Consider the following 21,994-nt stretch of genomic DNA (forward strand, 5'->3'; position numbering starts at 1 on the left):
CAGAATATGAGCGTGTGCTACATGTAAGGAGTAAATATCGGGAAAAGGATGACAGTCTGAGACTGTTACAATTACAGAAGGTGGCTTTCTGCTACTTAAAATTTTTCGGCCATTTATTTTTATTTCATTGCGCAGTTAATTTTTTCAAGGTTGATGACGATGCAGTTCTGTATCTTATCACAGTTTACTATGGATGTACGCGACTGTATTTACATTGAATTGTTCGATTTAGCCACTGAACTTTTTTTTACTTTTTATTCAGCTCGGTTTTGAAATTCTCTGACTGTCGTTTATTTCCCAAATTCAGTTTCTTTTGAGCTTCCCTCCATATGCTCTACGATTTCAGGATTATTTCTAGCCTCGAGTACAGAAATATATAATTGCGTGTTCACCGTCCCACCACATTTTTTTCCTACAGAATAAAACCTAACATCTTTTTTATTGTTAAACATGATTACAACTGTTGTATGCGATGAACCTAGTTAATAAAGGTAGTGCAAGTGATTTAAAAAAAAATAAATATATATATATAATATATATATACGAGTATATATATATATATATATATATATATATATATATATATATATATATATATATATACATTTATACATACATATATACAGTCTTCTTGTTCACATTTAGGAAACGAGGTACTTTCACCTTTCCCAGTACCCAGTAGAGGTACTGTTGCGAGGTCTTTGTAGCCTCCCAACCTTAATGTCTTAAAGGGGGAGAGGTAGAGGAAGTAAAGGGAAAGAGCTGTATTTGTAAGAGAAAAGGCAGGATGGGGAGAAAGGAAAAGGAGTATGGGGAAGAGGGTTTCACATTTCCCACGGGATGAGAGAGAGAGAGAGAGAAAGAGAGAGAAGGGAGTTGGGAGGGTTGGGGGGGATTTATACTCCTCGAGACTTCCTTTTCTTTTCTGTTCCTTCGACGATTGTACAGTACCTTCTTACCCATACCCCTTCCGTCCTCCTACAATAAGCCTACAGTAAGCATACAAGAGTTCATGTTTCACTGCCACGGTTCTTGTATCTTAAAGGGAGACTCATCATTCCAGGGAAATTCTTATTTTCTTTCGTCTGTGCAATACTCATATGCCAGGGAGAGATCTTGTATGGATTCCCTTTCTTATATTGAGATGCTGTTCGCGGAATGTAATGGAACTCTCTCTCTCTCTCTCTCTCTCTCTCTCTCTCTCTCTCTCTCTCTCTCTCTCTCTCTCTCTCTCTCTCTCCTTCACAGAATGAAGTTCTAGCTTCCGTATTTCTTAAGATGAAAAGGTCAAGATTAGATAATGGTAGCCTATGCTGCTTCCTTTTACTCTTGGGATTTGTTTCCTTTTTCTTTTTTTCTTTTTAATATTTCCGTGTTATGTAAGACCAAGCATCTTTCATAATCAGCGGTTATTTAGAAATTTCATATACCACATTGTGGAAAGACTTGAAAGAGCCGTGTTGTGTACATGGTTTGCATACTATTCTTTTATACGTTAGCTGTTGGAGTAAGGTGAATGCGAAAACGCTTTTTGATATTCTCTCTTCAGTCTTAATATCGTCACCAATAATTTCTTTTGCTCCATGCGTGGACTTGTCATGGAGATGAATAGTTCAATGCTAGTCTTTGATTATTGCTTATAAATTTCAGCGTTATACTCGTACACTGCAATGCGTAGTCTTTTGTATGTTTGCTTTGTGTTGTACGGGTTGCTTTGAAACATATACTTAGAAATATAGCTTAGTTTGAAGGTTAATCTATGATGTATATTTCATAGTTTCAAAATACCAAATTTTATGGAAATGTTAGTGCCAGTTAATTAACTTTATCGTGTGGGTGTGGGAGTTAACACTTCTTTTCTCTGATCATGACAGCAGCTACCTCCTTCCGGTTTCATATAAAGGGTGAAAAGTACTTTTTTTTTAATCCAGATATAGAATCATTGTATTGCCTCATACAGCGCTAACCACCCCACATTCTCTCTCTCTCTCTCTCTCTCTCTCTCTCTCTCTCTCTCTCTTAAATAACAGTTGTAAATGAAGTTTGTTTTACAGTCTTTCATATATATTTTAACTGACGTACTTCAGTAGAGAAATTAAACGGGACGTCAAGCGGGAAATACGGTTGCCACACCCAGCCGTAGTGCGCGTGATAATTAGAAGCCCATACACATATTCTCACGCAAAATACACTGACGGGCTCACCCCCCGGCACGCACAGCTGCTAATTGTTTTATTTCTCTATGTGCAAAATTTATCAGAGGTAACTTAATCAGTTTTTACGCAAACTGACAGTTCTTCCTTGGAGGGGTGGGTAGAGCTCTCGGCTAGCACGCTGTTGGCCCAGCGTTCGATTCTCCGACCGGCAAATGAAGAATTAGAGAAATTTATTTCTGGTGATAGAAATTCATTTCTCGTCATAATGTGGTTCGGATTCCACAATAAGCTGTAGGTCCCGTTGCTAGGCAACCAGTTGGTTCTTAGCCACGTAAAATAAATCTAGTCCTTCGGGCCAGCCCTAGGAGAGCTGTTGATCAGCTCAGTGGTGTGGTTAAACTAAGATATATTTAACTTAACTTACGCAAACAGACTCAGAATTGAGATACAAGAGACAAATAATATTGCTTGTTTGTTTGTAATGAAAGACTTGATATGATATGGTGCAGTTAAGGAAGAATTCATTTTTTTAAATGATTGACTAAACTATCATATCAAGGACCGTTGGTTAAAGATGTTCACGTACAACCACACACAAAGTAACAGTAATGACAAATATGAGTTTGTGTAGATGACTGTGTTACGATTGAGGATTTTAAGAAAAATGTTAGAGGTAGCATGGAGGACGCCGAACGAATCTGAAATTCATATCTTCTCTGTGTGTGTTTTTACACCTATGCTATTAAAATATATATATATATATATATATATATATATATATATATATATATATATATATATATATATATATATATATATATATATATATATATAAACACTTGGGCTTATTAATTTATTGTTATGTATAAATATGTGCAAGCGGACACGAAAATGTAAGTCGGGTGTGATTCCATAATGACACAAACTACATTTTCAAGGACGTAAATTAGTACTTTTATAAAGACTGCCGTTGTTTTGCAACCAGAGTATTATTTTTTGTTTCTAATGTGTAACATTATTTTTACGGTGAAATTCTTGTGATATAACACCCACTTATTTTAGACTATTGAACCGGCTCTTATGCGTCAAAATTTATGAAACGAAAATGGTAGGATACTTTACCATTGGTAGTTTTGTAGTCACCACCTTTATAAGAATACCATTGTCTTGTAGAGAGCCTTTATAATCATTAATGCATACTAAGAATAAACCTATGCTTAAGACCTTTTGTTAATATTCCAAGTATATTTTACAGACAAAGGAATCAACTGTTTCAAAGAAACATGCTATTAAAGAGGGGAGCACATGGTTAAGCATGAAAGTCTTCCTTTCATCATGCCCCTTCGTAAATACATTACTCTCATTCCCCGTACCAACTTAATTTGATGTTAACACTGTAACACGAAACATAGCTGCAAATGCAGGTGCACTGCAGTAAAACACCTCATTAATTGTGACAGGGTTCTTCGTTCATGAATTTCTGACTGACTCAGGTTTTACTTATTACATTTATATATATATACATATATATATATATATATATATATATATATATATATATATATATATATATATATATATATATATATATATATAGTATAAGAACACATGGCATATATACGCAAAATCCTTGGATTACCAACTATACCCCTAGAGACTACCTGAGCGTTTTAGTTTGTTTGTATGGTAATAAAAAAGTCAATTGATTGGACAACCAAATGACCATAGTAGGTGTGGGCCTGAAGGAAAGTAAGATTTAAAAATACCGTATCATCTAACCCCCATAGGAAGCAGTTTACTCATTTGATTTCCTCAGCATAGTAGTCACAGTTCATCTAACAGAGTATAATAACAATAATAATTGAAAAAGCAGTATGCTTTTGACTTCTTTTGTGGTTACCTGATAACAAAAGGAAGATTACTCCTTTAACCCAGACTGAATAAATGATACACAAAAACGAGAAAGGGAGCAAAGCCGCTTAGTCCTTCAAGAAAGGAACTAAAAGATGAAGTGCTTTGAATGTAAGTGGTGTTTCAAACAGGATTTTATAAACGGGACTAGATTGCTAAGCCAGTGCGTTTATCCCTCTCCCTCCCACCCCCCTTGCGCGCGCGCGCACACACACACACACATACACACACACACACACATCTTCTACTTACATAGTTACGTTGTGTTATGTGTCAACAGCTTCTGTGGTTCCTTGTCATCATATATCCGTGTACTGTCCCAACGTTGTGCAATTAGTTGATCGCTGTCCCAGAAGGAGAGAGAGAGAGAGAGAGACAGACAGAGAGAGAGAGAGAGAACAAAAAGAAGCTGTTATCGTTAAATGGTTAATCAGTACTTCTTTGCTATGCAAATTTGTAGCACAGTTGTAGGTACAGGAGAGCAGATCAAGGTTGTAGGGAATGGTTTACGAGATGACAAGGATGTGGTGAATTTGGACAGAATCTTGTAGGTGGAAGAGGAATGCGCTTTGTCTAAGATTTCAGACATGATTATGATCAGACCTCGCTACAGTATGGCAAGGTTGATCAAAGAAAATTCCTAATGACAACGCATAGCTCAGGCGACTAGGGCTTTTAGCTAGAAAGCAGCAGGTACATAGTGGTGAAAAGAAAAAACTTTACGGCATTTATATATTAACAGTTAGACGGGAAGAAAACGACGGAAATTCATCGAGTAAGACTGAATATATATTAAGAGTAAATAAAAAATGAAAAGTTTGTTGTTTGTTTCTTGAAAAGTACTAGTAAGTGCTCATGAGTAGCAAAGACATGAGAATTCCAAAAGTAGGCTGAACTCATTATTATAATGCAACAGATAGCGTCTGTAATGAAAATAGGGCATTTCCAGCTAAGAACTAAGATTTCCATAAACAAGTATTTGGATATGGATACATTAAAATTATTTCGCATAATTAGGTAATCACATAATATGTGCCAAATTATTTACTGAAGTTACAAGTCTCATCGGTAAGGCGACCAATAATAGTGGAGGATACCTTCGCGGCAGAGTCATTCCCAGTTGAATGAGAGCCTCGCAGGCTACCTGAAAAGGCAATAATAAAGTTAAAATGTGTATTTTGACCTATGAATTGTAACTACACGCAGGAGCATGACATGGATTAATATAGACTAATGGAGATTAGGCGAAGGACACTTGATTATGGAACACCCAGATAATTCAACAAGTAGTCTCAAGAATAAAAAGATAGAAAACTTAGAGATGGGCGAATAGAAATTAAGGACATGTCCACTCGAAATCTGCTGTCGAACAAGTTATTCATCATCTATATCTGATAAGAAAAATGGACCCCTCCTGATACCTAATAGGCCGAATAAGGATATTTAGAGGGGTCTCCCCAAAATAAACTCCTGTAAAAGGGTAGTGCTGTCAGTGTACCTCATGCGCTGCACTGTAGGCATTACTTGAGGTTCTTTGCAGCGTCCCTGCGGCCCTAGCTGTAACTCCTTTCATTCCCTTTTACTGTACCTCTGTTCATATTCTCTTTCTTCCAACTTACTTTCCACCTTCTTCTAACAATTGTTTCAACACTACTTTTAACGCTGAATGACGCCATAGGCCGCAGCGCTTGGCCTTCTGCCTAAATTTAGCATTCTAATTCCAGTTCCAAAATAAGTGGCGAAGGAGAAAGGAATGTCAGCAGGCAAGGAGGAAAGAATACTGCTGCCTTACTGCAAAAGACGCTATAGTGGAAGGCTGTAAGGAAAAAAAGAAGGAAGATGGAATTCTTTAGTTTTGTAGATGGATGGATCAGGGTGGAATAAAACACATATAGGAAACAGAAGTCTCATTACGAACAAGTTGCTCACTTCTGTTTGAAGAAAGCATCTTCAGCTGTATTGTTAGTCACTGAACCGTCATTCATTTCAAGGTCATCAGTTGACAGCGACAATACAATGGTAGTTGCTTATGTGTGAAGATTAAAACTTAGTAAAATGTTTCAGATCTCTCTCTCTCTCTCTCTCTCTCTCTCTCTCTCTCTCTCTCTCTCTCTCTCTCTCCAGTTGTGTTTTCCCATACATTTTCTCACGAAGGGGCAGCATGCACACGAATGGTGGGTTATGCAGACGAACACATCTACAGTCTTGTAACAGAACTAATTATTGGTTTGCAACATGTGACTTTTGCATATAGAATTTTATAGACAGTTATACTTGTCTGGCTGTCTCATTTTGCATTCCCATGCCTGTGATGTTGTATGTTTTCAACCGTGGAAATGTGCCTCAAAGTTATCTTTTAAATCTCTAGAAATGAAATAGTCAAACGAAATGACAAACAAAATTAGGCAAACCATTCCCATTACATTGTAGTTGTTCTGCTCTACTTATAAGATAAAGTCGAATCTGGTATATTAAGTCAAGGGAAAAACAGTTTTCAGACCAGTAAAAGTCATTCTAGTCACCACAAGGCTCTTATTATTAGCATGAGTTTTAATCTGTGGTGTTGGAGGTTGAGCAATTTTCTGTGGCAGGAATTTAAACTTGTTATAAGTTTAGCCATTTTTTTATTACAACGTTATAGAAAAGGGAAATCGTTTATTTGTTTACATATATATATATATATATATATATATATTATATATATATATATATATATATATATATATATATATATATATATATATATATATGTATATACATATATATGTATACGTATGTATATTATATATATGTGTGTGCGTGTGTGTGTGTCTGTGTATGTATGTATGTATGTATGTATGTATGTATGTATGTATATATGTATGTATGTTGGATCTGAGTGTGAATAAGTTCAAATTATGTTCTATATTTCTTATAGATATTGCTCTTCTGTCAAAATAGATTATGCATAACTTTCTGATTGCTTACTCAGAATGAATTCAGAAGCTGGCAACAGATTGGAATATTTATCAAGAAATCAGAGATTTAATCATCATATATATCACTTCAAACTTACGTAGGAACTGACACTTCTCAGAAAGAGATGATTTACCAAATTCACCCTTATTCTTTTAATTCTTGCAGATGGAGAACTGAAACGAGAAAGTGAAAGCTTTAATGTTATTCTACCTTGAATACAAAAATTGCAGTCAGGTAATTTTTGGTTTCCCTCCGGATCATAGATCAAGGTCTTTTACCACTGAAGTGGTTGTGGGGGCAACATTTTGTGTGTATTTCTTTTTATTTTCAACAGGTTTCTCGTTTTCTTCCCATTATAATATCCAAGAATTTTATACAGATGCCGTAATAATAGTGTGACATACGCTATATTTTAGTAACTGATAATAAAAGAGCAAGAGTAATTTATTGAGTAGTTTTGGATTAGGGTTGGTAATCTCTCTCTCTCTCTCTCTCTCTCTCTCTCTCTCTCTCTCTCTCTCTCTCTCTCATACACACACATACACACAACTACTGTACATGGTTTCGATTTATTCATTTTGATTTTCTGATTCTTTCACCACATGCGCGCACCAGATTTCCAGAAAAATACAAGTAAGTTTGGTCATCACGAAGACCTTTCGGAAGGTTACAGCGTTCCTTTATGTTAGGGGCCCTGGGGTTCATAGAGGTGCAGTTGAGGTTATTAGCGACCGATCAAGTTCGCTTTCTTCTCAGTAATCACTAGAGCAAAGACTACTTGTCTAGCTCGTTTACCGTAAGTGGGTTGCTCGTGGGGATGTTACTCCTCATTGGGGTTTCTCCCAGAATAACTCCTTTTTATTACGTTAGTTTCACCTTTGTTCCTTTAACCACTATCATATATTGATTAATTTCCTTGTGGGTTGTTTATGTATTCTTACCTCTGCCTTAGAGGTTATGTTTCCGCTTTAGTCTCTCTGTGTGTGCAAGTTCTCTTTATGTAATTTTTTTATGAGCTGATTGCAGAAGGAACCGGGACAAGCATATGTGGCTATACTCTGCTAGAAAACTGAAACATTAACCAGAAAAAGAAATAATATATGCGTTTAACTTTTCAATAAATAGGCTCTAGAGACAAAACAAGAGCAGAATGTTTGCTTACTATAGGTGGACAAGAAATAGGGATATATAGAAATGCTTAAAAAAATTAGATTAGGTTAGGAGATGCATTAGTGTTCCTAGGTGTTCTGATCACGTCAGGGGGATACGGGATGATAGAATTGTCAAAAGAACGAAGACGGCAATACAGAAGTGTTAGGAACGAGGAGATTCGTGAACCAAAAGAAAAAAACCTCTGGGTAGGCGGTCTTGTAGAGCTTTGGAAATGGGTGACCTAAGTGTATAAAAAGGAGAGTACTTGTGAGAATCTAGAGATAAGAAGCACAGTTTTTTAAGGAGGGGTGTTGACATGACGCTCATAAGCCTCGCTTGTAGGTGTGTGTAGTGACTGATGATGTGAAGCGTTTTTTGTATAGGGGTTTCACCCATGGTTTATCAGTTAAAGGATGAATTTTGTAACGGAGACGGTTTTGTTGCTTTTCTCTGTATCCGCCCCGTATTTTGAAAAGTAGTTCTTTGTTTAATATATATATATATATATATATATATATATATATATATATATATATATATATATATATATATATATATATATATATATATATATATATAAATATACATATATAATATATGAATATACATATATATATTATATAAATATACATACATATATATATATATATATATATATATATATATATATATATATATATATATATATATATATATATATATCGAGTCGAGTAATCTGCTTCAAATAATTATTGTATATTTCTCTGTACTACAGAAAGATAATGAACTTTTTTACTTTGAAACACGGTGATAATTTAGTTGTGATATTTAAATTGCTAAATCCTTTTTCATTATTGTAAGAAATATATTAGCAAAATATATTAGCATGGCAATGACGTATTTTTAAAGAGAGAGAGAGTACCATCTTTATGTAAAAGAAAAAATGATAACAAAAAAGGTCTCCAGGGGCGTGATATATCAAAGGAACGATGACTGGCAGTGATACAGAGGCAGTTTTAAGAAATCCTTCACGCTGTCATGATCCGAGTCCAGTTAAAAGGCGTATATTTCCATCATCACCTTGACTGTGCTGATTATCAAAGGTTCCTTTACTGTCACACTCCTTGTGAAGATGTTTAATTCATGGGTTTAAAAATGTACCCGTAATGTTTTGCCAAAGATGATTTCTAGTATATCTCCTCACTCACACGCTTTGATTATGTTTCGAAATACTCATCTGTTTTCATGATTCTTCTAATCCCCGGTCGTTCAAGTAGGAAATTTACTTGCTCTTTAGTTTCGAGGATGGTGAGACTATTCCAGCATTTTGTAATCTTTTGTAAATAATTAACACTATTAAGCTCGTCATCAGTTTTGTCGTTTCCAGCTTTTCAGATGTTTGGCATATTACTTTGAGATACTGACTCTTTTTTCATAGAATAGTCGAATGTATAGTTATTCTTTCACTTGAATTCCAAGTCATTTAATAAAACTGTACTATTTAATGCTCATATTTTGAAAGTTTATAGTCGTACGTCGTCTGTATTGAGTGACATTAAGGAATGTATTCTAAGCAGGTTCGGTTGGACTTTCTGTAATGATTTAAGCTATGTATGACGGTCTAAGCTTTCAGTAAGTTCTGTTTCCACGCGACCAGCTGAGATCAGGCAGAAACTGCATTGAACCCAAAATGCACCCATTTTAATTTTGGGGAGAAGAATTCCGTGTCATCTTTTCGACAGAGAGCTTTGTCATGATCTTTTTTAAATAAGACAAAAGCCTCAAACACCCTCCCCCCCCAACCTGTCTCTCTCTCTCTCTCTCTCTCTCTCTCTCTCTCTCTCTCTCTCTCTCTCTTTGCAGTTTAAATGAAGCGAAGTTGTATGCGTTTGTATGAAAATATCTGGTTTTTTAATAGGCGCTCTTTTTTATAATTAAAACCTGTTAAAACAGGCCTTAAGGGAATGCTGCGTAACAAATTACATTTTGAAAATTATGAGCTTTTGCTTTAGCAGCTTTCCTTGAAATATAAATACCGCATGTTGCTCTCATGAACGTCGCAACCCGTTCCTTCATTTATTATTATTATTATTATTATTATTATTATTATTATTATTATTATTATTATTATTATTATTATTATTATTATTATTATTATGCTGTTGTTGTTGTTGCGCAGAGTTCACTTTGCATCGCCACCAAAATTCTGGAAAAAGTTTGCGTATTTAACATTTACACTAATTATCAGTAAGTCTTTAATAGCGTAACCTGTTTCGATTTTTAAAATCACATAATTGTTGAAGACAAGTGCACGGTGGAAAAGGTTATATATCCCTCCATAAGCCTTAAAATACTTACGATATCTAAATCTAAATTATTTTGTAGTTCGCTTGAATACGTTTGAATCGAAAAATGAGTTACCTTACATTCGAAATGAAACTGCAGATTACTGAAATGAAAGTGAACTATTTGGAATGCTTTTCATACCATGAAAAGCAAAGTGATTTGAGTGTGAAATCTGGAAATCAATATTTTTCGTGTTCCTGGATATTAATATCAGTTCTACCACTGAATGGATTTGAAGTGAAATGAGTATTAAACTGAGAATACTATGACTAACGATTTCAAATGTGTGTATATATATATATGTATATATATATATATATATATATATATATATATATATATATATATATATGTATATATATATATATATATACAGTATATATTATATGTATATATACATATATATATATATATATATATATATATATATATATATATATATATTATATGTATGTATATATAGATGTGTATGTGTGCGTATGTATGCATATATATTACTAATGTATATATATTATACAGTGTATATATGTTTGTGTGCATGTATGTTGCTTATGCCTTTGCCTTTTATGCTTTCCTTAATCCTAGAGTAATTTAATTTCTCCATGGCATGAACCTGGAAAACTTATTTAAAGATTAGAATTCTCTTTCTGAAATGAAAGTCAGATGTGAACCCAAGAAGTTTTATTGTATTATATTGCCTTCTGCTTTTTTGTGGTTAAAGTGGTTAAAAGTTTAAGTCTTAGTCTCAAAAGAATATTAATTTCTTCATACTCTTGAACTGGAGATTGTATGATTAAATTTATGATGATTTAATTCTTCTGAAACGAGATTAGGAGGCACATGAGTTTAAAACTAATTCGCCAGAAGGAATGGAAGTGAAACAAAATTGTATTAGAAGCATACCTAATAGTAGTTACGTGACTTTGTAACTGCGCCTGTGCAAGATTAAAAATGTTAGGAGACACCCATTTGTGCACCGTTCATCGTGAGCTTGTGTGTGGTAATATTAATGATAATCTGTCAATCTCCATTAATATTATAAGGATAGGATGAAAGACTAGTTCCATTTGGAGGAATAATGGAAGGTTCAGTTGGGAAGACTATCGATAATTGTATGTGTATGTACACACACATATATATGTACATTTGCATGAATGTATATATATATATATATGTATATATATATATATATATATATATATGTATATATATATATATATATATATATATATATATATATATATATATATATATATATATATATATATATATATATATATATATATATATATATATATCTGTGTTTATATAGTTAAAATGCAAAACACCGAAAAGAAAATTGAAACAGGATATAATTTCGAAGAACTGTGAAGAATAAACGACATTTAGATTATAAATGCTTGGATGAAAGCTTATTCCTATTGGGCATACAAATTGTTTTAAAATTCTTTTAACTTATGCGTCAGTGAGTTACTTATATATCTTATTTTCGTATGGCGCCTGTTGTGTATTTTTTTTTTTCTTAACGGAAAATAACAAGCTCAGTTTTTTTATTGTCATTTAAACCAGGCTTAACTACACTCCTTAAGATCTACATTTTACACAATACTTGAGAAGTAATTGGATCAAGTTTACGCATTATTAGGGTGCCATATTCATATGAAATCGTTTATTCTTTATAAAATTGCGTCCGATTATGTATGTTTCAAGCATGTTAGAATGGACCAATTTGGTAGCGCTTGTCCAGTTAATAGTATGCGTTTATCTCTAACATGAATAACATTGCATTGTTATCCAGTGCATATCTTGTACGCTTTTTATGCTTTTCCAGTCTCTTTTTCAGTAAATTTACCTGTTGCACAGAATTTGTCACGAATTACACGGGATTATATATATAGATATCCATTATATTTTCAGGGAGAGTTATATATATATATATATATATATATATATATATATATATATATATATATATATATATATATATATATATATATATATATATATATATATTATTACACTGTGGTATTACAGTAAAAGACATTCATATATTTTTATATATATGTACAGTATATGTGTGTAGGAATATATGCAAATACAAATGTTAATGATAATTACGGGATGTATCCTTACCTGAGATTATTCTGTAATAGGAAATACCGTGTAGATTAAGCACGAAAAATATGAATGCGTGATAGCTTGACTTCCACAAAAATAAAGCTGTTTATACTTTCGCTTTTTCCAGAAGTCTCATTATGAGACTGCAGCTTTATTTACATAGAGATTGTGTGAGATTCCCTCTGTTTACACAAGTTGTTTACTTTTTTTTTTTTTTTTGTCTTTCCCGATGCTATGAGTTTACTTGGTGCTCTTGTCCGAAAGTTTTTTTTAGTAAATACTAGTAAATATATGAATTTAAATGATCTGATCAGTACTTTACTTCATTACTTTCAGTGTTCTCTTTTCTCGGGGTTTATTATTTTAAAGATAAATCTTGTATTAATTCGTTGAATATTTGGTAATCTATTCAGATGGGTGTTTCGTGAAAACTTCTCTCAGGTACAAATTAAAGCTATCTCTATCCCATAAGGTCTCTAACATATTCTTAATATCCTACGCCTTCAAGCATAAACCGCTGTTGTTGATTTGATTGCGTTGCACTACGTCCCTTTTAACTCGGTGTTAGCGTTGTCTATAGGTATTCAAAGGGCACGCAATATTGTCAATAACGTGACTGAACACGATACATAACGTCTAATATTACTGCACAGTCCTGCTCTCTTGGAAATGGACGGTTCGTGTTGCGATTGTTACATGCAGTAATGCTAACCAAACGGTTATCAGCGTTCATCATGGTTATGTCTGACTGGTAACCATGGGAAATTTCACGTGAATTCACGATGATGCTCCAGAACTTCGTCTCCGTGAAACAGCAGTTAGTGTAGGCTGATGCTCATATCCTTGATTGCCTGACGTTCATTTGGAAAGCGATAGTCTCTGGCTAGGGATTGCAGCATATCTGTATATGTGTAAATACATTTACATCTTCAGTTCATTCGGATTTGAATTCTAGATTTCAGATGGTTTTGCACATATTCGTCTGAAAATACTGCATCTCTTTGAGTGAATGCAAGCAAGATCAGTTATGGGTGATGCTTTAATACTGAAATATATGACAGATAATCGGGTAGAAAATCGAGTTCTCTATTTAAAGATCACCAGAGACAAACGGTTAAGCTAATATTCAGTTCGACTAACTTCAAGGATCCTACTGTACTTGTTTAATTGGTTTGCATCAAGGCTTTTTGCATAGTCATAGAAAAAGATTGCTGCCATCTCATCATTCATCTTTGCATTTCTTTGCAGATCCTTGCCGATTTTTCCATGAAATGCTCAAAGCTAAGAAAGTTTGTTAGTGGTGCCCATCTTCCATTAACTAGCCCTCTCTCTCTCTCTCTCTCTCTCTCTCTCTCTCTCTCTCTCTCTCTCTCTCTCTCTCTCTCTCTCTCTCTCTACATTATATATATATATGTGTGTGTGTATACACATATGTATATGTATATAAATGTATAAAATATATAATATATATATATTTATATATATATATATATATGTGTGAAAACTATATATATTACCCATTCTATTAAATTCCTCTAGTTCAAGCAATATCCTGAATGTCTGTTTATGGGCTTTAATTTACTTACAGTTTCAAATTTTTCCTCCTCTGTAATATTGAGTGTATGTATAGTATATATATATATATATATATGTGTGTGTGTGTTAGATATAGATATATATATATATATATATATATATATATATATATATATATATATATATATATATATATATATATATATATATATATACATGTATATGTCTGGGTTCACGGAAAATACTGTATAATGCAATAAGGAATATTTTGGCGGTATGCTCTGCAGTGGAGAAGTAAAACAAAAACAAAAAAACCCCTTGGCCCTTTAAACAAACTTGAACGAGGTCTGATGGTGTAACAGGATCATGTAACTTGAAGAAATGTCTCATGCATACATAATAGGATCTTATGTAGTGAGTTGTAATATCGGCTGGTGCTGTCCCGCTAAACCTCCCGGTTGTCTCTTAGAGAGAGAGAGAGAGAGAGAGAGAGAGAGAGCGAGTGAGTGAGCGAGCATCTGGCTGTTGTTCGTGGTATGTTGAGCGATACGTATTCGTGTGATTCAGTTGTGTGGTGTGTGCTGGTCCAGACGGTTGGCTTGGCTTGGTTGGTTGCCTTGGTCGACAACCAAGCGGCGGATCGAGCGTTCTGGTAGCGGTCGAGTCGGCGGTGGTGCTGGTGCTGTCGATCTCAGAACAAGGGGAGTCTCGCGGGTAGCCAACGATTTATGACATGCGCAGTGGTCTGATAGCACTCAGAGAGGCCTTTTTATCTTATCACTTTATTGAATCGTCGTTTTTATTGTCTGTAAACAAAAGGTTGTAGAGCTGACATAGAGTAATAGCGATCACGGCTACTGTGCTGATAGTGTTTTCTGAGGCTCGGATGAGTATTATGTGAAGTGGTATTTTGTGGATTGTAAATAATTTATAACGTTCAGCGCGATAAATTTTAATAGTTTGATATATGGCCAATCCAGTACTTAAATACAACTATTATCGAAGGTCAGGAATCGGATGTGCCTGACTTGTGAAAGATTTATTTGAAGCGGTTTTCATTTAACAAATCAGGCAAGTGCTACCTTAGTGTCGGTATGAACTTCAACTAGGCTATATATAAACAAAATAAAAGCGCGCAAAAAAGGACTTTCAAATTTATCCAAAGAAATCATATATATCTAAATCATAATAAGGGAAGTCTTGAATAAAGAAATAAAGAAATTCGCGGGACTAACATTTGAAGAGGACGTCCTGGGAGGAAGTGAATCATCTAACAGCTTATAGACGGACTGACGAGTATAACAGGCATCATGGCAGGTAGGTAGGCGGAAGATGAGGAGAGCGATGTTTCTTGATGCTTGGCTGGCCTTTTAAAATGGCTTAGAGAAACCTTGTAGAAGAGACGCCCGTAATAGGTATCTAGAAAGTTTGCAGATTCGTTTGAAAGATTTCCCTTTAAAAGACTTCAAAAGCCCTTCGAAGGCATGTGTGTGTTTTTTTAAGAACTGTTTTAAAACAGTCTGTTTTTAAAGACAATGGAAATGCTTTCGCATTCCTCTCAAAAGGTTTTATCATGCAGTGGGTGCCGATTCTGACACCGAGAGGGCGTGAAGAGGAGTGGGTGACCCAGCCACCCAACAGTGCACATCAGTTCGGGTTACCGGCGGAATGAACAGCATCTTGTTTTAGCCGTAGTTTCACGTTGGGGAGTTCTTCACGGCCTTGTTTGCTTAATAATTGCCTTAGGACGAGCATTCCTTTCATACGTGGTAATTCTTCTCTCATCAAAATCTCAGTGCACGCGAATGATTTCGCTTCTCTTTAACCATATTAACGTGTGCTATGTAAAAGAGCGCAAGGGTACATGTTAAAGTAGTTAGTGATCGGTCGGGGAATATTCGATTAAGATACTCATCTGGAGAGCATTTATTTTAAAAACAAAGGAACTAGGTAACTGAATCTAGTAGCCGAGATGAAATAGTGATAATACTACAAGGATGACCAGTTTAGAATATAATTTAGTTGTTGGTGCAATGATTGCTTCCATGTGTGCAGACACGATACAAATGCTTGCTGAAATTCTCAGATTCCTAAAATGTATCTCTAAGTGATGGGACGATCTCTTCGTCTGAGTAAGCGCCTACCCAAAGTCCTTTAAATATACTCAGAGTATATTTAAAGGACCTTGCGCCTACCCTTGTATTTTCCCCATTTTTGTATTTTTTCTTTCAGCCTTACACTAGGATAACGTTGGGTATTAGTTTGCCATTTCTATACGTAGAAATGTATTATAGGATGTTGGATACGAAAATACTCCATGACATAATGTAGACATCGAGTTTTTGTTATGCTGCCCTTTATCATTTTCTTTTTCACTCGGTTTTGGACTATTAAACTCATTGTTGGTGTTATCATATAGCAATCCCGAATGACACCACATCTACGTCATTAGTAAGATCGATGCTGTTAGCACTAGTCTTATATTTCTTTTTGTGAAAAGAATCCTTCGATTTACTATCAGATTTTGGAATTAACTTTTCATTATGTCTGCTGAATCGGGACAACGCTGGATTGTATGAGCTGCAAATCATTGCCATTTTAAGTTATTTCCTCTTTGATTATTCAATTGTATTACAGCCTCTTGTATGCATTCTGTACATACCGCCTGCCGTTATTTGAACCTTTCGGTTCATAGCTACGTTTTTTGTGGGGTTTTCTGTTGCTAGTAAATAGTATTAGTAGTAGTTGAAGTATTTGTAATAGCGGTGATAGTAATTAGGAGAAAAACCAGATAAGGGCGAAAGTGCTGATAATACTAAGGAAATATAAGGAAAGTTGATTGAAAATTACAACAAATAATAAATCGCTCTACCTCTTAAAGGATGTTATGGTAATGTCAACTGGCGTCTTGTGGGCACCAAAAGATTGGAAGACCCAGGCCTATTTGGATGAGAACTAGGAGACAGGATGAACGGAGATTTGTGGAAGCGAAAGTGTAGGAAAAACATGAACGACAGAATTTCACAAATGTCGTTGTGCTGAACGGCAATGGAAGCAATAATGATGATGATTTTTTCAATCAGAGCTTCTTAAATATAAAAGAGGGGAACATAATGCTGTATTGTCCGTTAGTGATTATTAATTGTGATAACAAATCACTGATTATATTCTATTGTTTTTCCCCCATATAATTACACGGCTGTGAGTTTCTGCCATGTGAAGTATCTATGTGTTGGACTTTATTTTTATGGAAATATTCGTTTAACTGTGTTCCGTTGATGATTATTATGAAATTTCGTTGTAATTATGTTTTTTATTGTTGCCATTGTATTTTATGACAGGGTTTATTAAGGGGAAAATCACAAGCTTATTAGAATATTCCTGGAAGCAGTACAATTATTAAAATAAATAATCTTGTGACAACACTGTTTCGGGTAATATTGGAAATTATAGGATTGTATATCATTTCTAACTGGGATGCAATGTGGCAGCTTGAGGTTTATCAGACAGACATTCCCCAAGAAATATCAAGGTTATTTAGTAAGGTTGCTCGACTGATGAATCATGACTTTGAAGTTATTTCTCAAATGTTCTTAAACTTTTCGATCATTTATAGTTATTCTCAAAAGGATGAGAACGGATACATAAAAATTACGGTATAAAAGATATTTTTCGTATGTACAGCTTTAAGTGTGTGATTCATTTGAAAATTCCGTGTTAGTCAGGACTTAGACGGAGAGCTGATGGGAACTCAGCTGATACAAAAAAATGGTTTCTCGCTGCAGAGCTGCGGTCATCTACCGATGTCTTTTCTTGTCACGTAATGCTTTGTCATTATGAAGTGAAGTCTCTAATCATAGCTCTTTGAAAAATGTGATGTTGAGCATAAAACTTCACTCATACACGAGAGAATTCACAGGCATTATGCGCTATGCAGTTTGTGCACTTTTCACCTTGTTTTGATTGCATCATTTTACAAATGATTTAGCAGCAAACTGGCTATGCATTTACTGTCAATCTTAGTTCGTTGTGATATTAATAAGCGAGTTCCTCTCGTCACTTGAGACATCGCCCTCACAACCTCTCTTTTGGGGCAGGGGCCATGGCCAGCCCGCACCCTTCCACTGGGCCAGCCAGCCCTTGTGAACTCACTGACGAAGCGGAGAAAGGATTAAGTGGAACTGATTGCCGTCAATTATTAGGGAGGAGTCTTTCCTCATTCACCCAACGTTTTCTCGTTGCCTTGCATCTGCAAACGACGATGAATAGGATTGGAAGAAGGATTTTTTTATTTTGGCGGTGTGGGGTGGGAGACAGAGGGTATACTGTGGGGACTGGTTATAAAGCAAGTATTCAGGACAGTTAAACTGGTTTGTTTCGTAGTAATTTTTATGGTTTTTCTAATAAAGGTGCGCTTTCGTTTTTCGGTTTTCGGTGTACTTGACAAATATTTTATCTTTCTTCACCACCTTTGTGTTCATGCGTTTTTTTCCATGATTTTGAACGGGATATCTTCCCGCGTTCAGAAAGCAGAGTTCTAGAAGCATCCTCAAAGGTCTTCCTTCCGTGTCTTTGTGTGCTCGAACTTGAATTATTGAAGCCTGAAAGGAGAGATGATTGTTTTCATCATTAAGTCTCATCTCAGAATTACGAAATTACTCTCCGCTCGTTTTTCAATTCTTTGGATGATCACCCAGGAGAAAAAGAAAAAAATCTGTCGATAGATTTAATGGGCTTCATTAGTCGATTTGTACATTCTTATGGCTAATTAAGTATTTAGACTTTTTCGCTTGTTACTCATTATTGACTATTATTTCATTTCATGAGTATTCTTTCGTAAAACCGAGTCTCATGGTCGACTTGATGGAATTATTGAAAATTAGGGGAAGATTGCATTTTATGTCGGCTTTAACGAATTATTATTATTATTATTATTATTATTATTATTATTATTATTATTATTATTATTATTATTATTATTATTATTATTATTTTACAGTACAAATTCTTTAATGCAAACTCTATTTTAAAAGCTTTTCAAGAGGCTTCATTATTCAGTGTTAATTAATACTACGCTAATTTAATTTTCCAGCAGTAACACACTTTGAGTGTTGCTGAATTGTATTTTGTTGTTTGAAAAGTTCGTTCGCATTTACTGTACATCTCTTCTGAGGTTTAAGCGTCCCTGGAGGGACGACATGGCCAACTGAATTTGGCTTCTTTAATTATTATTATTATTATTATTATTATTATTATTATTATTATTATTATTATTATTATTATTATTGAAAAGTTGAGGAAATACGTAGAGCTTTTATCTCCCTTTACTAGGTAAGGTGAAGGATGATATTGATAAGTGTGTGGGAATTGTTAGACTTATTTGAGTAGTTTTAAATGGGTTTCTTTTTCTGTTTTTTTTTATTATTGTTATTGTCGCCGTTACGTTGAAACGTAGTTTTGAGTATTTCCTGCATAGCATTCTTTTAGTCATAGAGTAATTCCAAATTAACAGCACCTAATTTCAAGGAATGTTACGGTGACTCAGCACTTCCGCTGCAGTGGTATGTGAAATCGGGTAATCAGGTGTTGCCACTGCATTATTTCCTCTTTTTTTTCTCACACGCAGTTGCTGCTTAATCTTGATGTTATTAGTAAACATGGGTTTTGCCCAGCAATAATTTCATAGCTAGTTAAGCCATTATGAATTTCATTATACATGTACTGATTCGTGATACTGCTTTGTAACGTATGATAAAATCTTGAGTTACGGTTTCGCGAACAACATATCAAATTGTACTCAATAATACGTTTATTCTTTACCATATTGCATTTTGTGTGTTAACAATAAACATTAATCGGTTTGAAAATACATGTAGGTATTAGTTTGTTTGCCTTCATAAGACTGACGAAATTGAGGCCAAGTATATTAGAAAAAGTAAGAACCTTCAACATGATCCATGGCAGACTTATCTTTACAAATATACTTAACTGTTGTGAGATGCACAGTGGATGACACTATGGCTGAGGGCTCCTTTTGTTATGGATAGACAGCAGCTGGTTGTAGGAGCGTGTATATTTAAATGGAAATAATTATAAAAGCTTGTCATTTCATTTGGTAATCGTATATCATCAGTACAACTGAAATTTAAGTTGCACTTAAAGAAGAAAAGATTTATAGAACTTTTGGTGCATCGATCTGGGAAATTACAGTGTTCTTATAAGAATTATATGTATATATTGTATATATACACACATATATGTATATGTATATATATATACATACATACATACATATACACATATATGTATACGTGCACACACTTCTTTAGTGAGGAACTCCTTAAGATTCGTTGTTCTGCGGTTCTTTTATAAAGCATATATCTCTACGTACAGTATAACAACATTTGTAAATATCTAATTAATCCGTTCGTAGAATAATGGTCATTACTTATTTTTGTATTTGGGGATCTAATTTCTCTCTCTCTCTCTCTCTCTCTCTCTCTCTCTCTCTCTCTCTCTCTCTCTCTCTCTGAAACCAGAATCCTATATTTGCCCTTTAAACCCATGAAGTTTGATTGTTATTGCCGAAGATTGGTTGAGTTAATTAGAGAAGTCTTTTCTTTGGTACTGTCTTGCTATATTTTCTATTAAATATTTTTTCTGTCGTAACACGAAGTGGTATTCGAAGAGGAACGTTGACAGCCGTGTACTAAGCACCATATTTGATAACCCTTCTTTCATATGATATGAAGTGCTATTTCTCTATCACTTTTGTTTTGTCTTCTTCCATTTCGCTGAAGTATGATGTTGGTGTCTTCCTGTGTGTTGTTTTAGGGACACATATGTAACGTTATTTGTTTATGGTGTAATTTTATAGTCTTCGTACATCGTGGAAATAATTTGGAATGGGGAAATGTTTTGACTTGGCTCATGGTGTAGTAATTTGGAGGTACAATTCTTTGATGGATGATATTACGTGCACGCAGACAGACACGCTATCACACACACACACACACACACACACACACACACAGATATATATATATATATATATATATATATATATATATATATATATATATATATATATATATATATATATATATATATATATATATATATATATATACTGTATTTGCGTATGTGTGAAATGAAGCATGTGACTCACGTTCTCTCATGGATAGCCTCCTGTTCTTTCCCCTTCCTTTGTTTTTCTTCCAATTTTTATCATGTTTCTCGTCCAACCGTGTGTCCCCTTCGTCCTATCTGCTGTCTTTTCCCCTCGCACAGTCTTCACCCAACCCTGAGGGGATGGACGGATTATGTTTCTCCTCTCAGGGCTTCACTATCCTCTTACCCTCTGCCTCTTCGCCCTTCATCTGGGTGGCCTTTTTCCCCTCACACTCGTTCTCTGCTCTCCCTTCATCAAATATTTTTTCTTTGACGTGTTTTTCTCGTAGCAACAACTGGCATACATCGTCCTTTCGCGTTTTCGACCTTTTATGTGTATTTTTCGTTTTTTAGGTCTGCCTGTTGGAGATTGTCTGGTGATATAGATTGCCATTGTTTTGTTTCTTTCTTCAACGCTCCTTCTTCTTCAAAGACTGGGTGCAACAGACAAATGACTCGTTCGATGTGACATCGTTATGGAGCTCGTTTTTGCATTACATATCAGATTCAATAGTTGTGTTTACTGTATTAAATAGCTAATATGTATTTTATCATTTGGAAGACTTTCAACATTTGCTTTCGTTGATTCAGTACAGCTCTCGGAAACGGTTTAAAACTAATGCTTATTTCTGTTTTATGTTTTTGGATGGGGGCAAGTGCACAATAGA

At 34.6% G+C, this 21,994-nt stretch overlaps 1 protein-coding gene across 7 annotated transcripts in view; it reads left to right on the forward strand.

The window, feature by feature from the left end:
- LOC136840949 (tripartite motif-containing protein 3-like) overlaps positions 1–21,994 on the forward strand; it is an 882,756-nt gene that overhangs the window by 372,792 nt on the left and 487,970 nt on the right. For 2 of the 7 annotated variants that reach the window (XM_067107921.1, XM_067107929.1), the window contains exon 1: positions 14,704–15,473. The exons of 1 other annotated variant lie outside the window; for it this stretch is intronic. Coding sequence is in view for 1 of the 6 variants with exons in the window: in XM_067107919.1 (XP_066964020.1) it covers positions 15,467–15,473 (7 nt within the window). In the remaining 5 variants the exon portion in view is untranslated. Of the gene's footprint in view, positions 1–14,638; positions 15,474–21,994 lie in introns of those variants that run through there. 4 more of the 7 variants (XM_067107925.1, XM_067107924.1, XM_067107923.1 and 1 more) reach the window with 4 other exon arrangements.

This window comes from Macrobrachium rosenbergii, chromosome 8 (genome assembly GCF_040412425.1).
Source record: "Macrobrachium rosenbergii isolate ZJJX-2024 chromosome 8, ASM4041242v1, whole genome shotgun sequence".
Lineage (NCBI taxonomy): Eukaryota > Metazoa > Arthropoda > Malacostraca > Decapoda > Palaemonidae > Macrobrachium > Macrobrachium rosenbergii.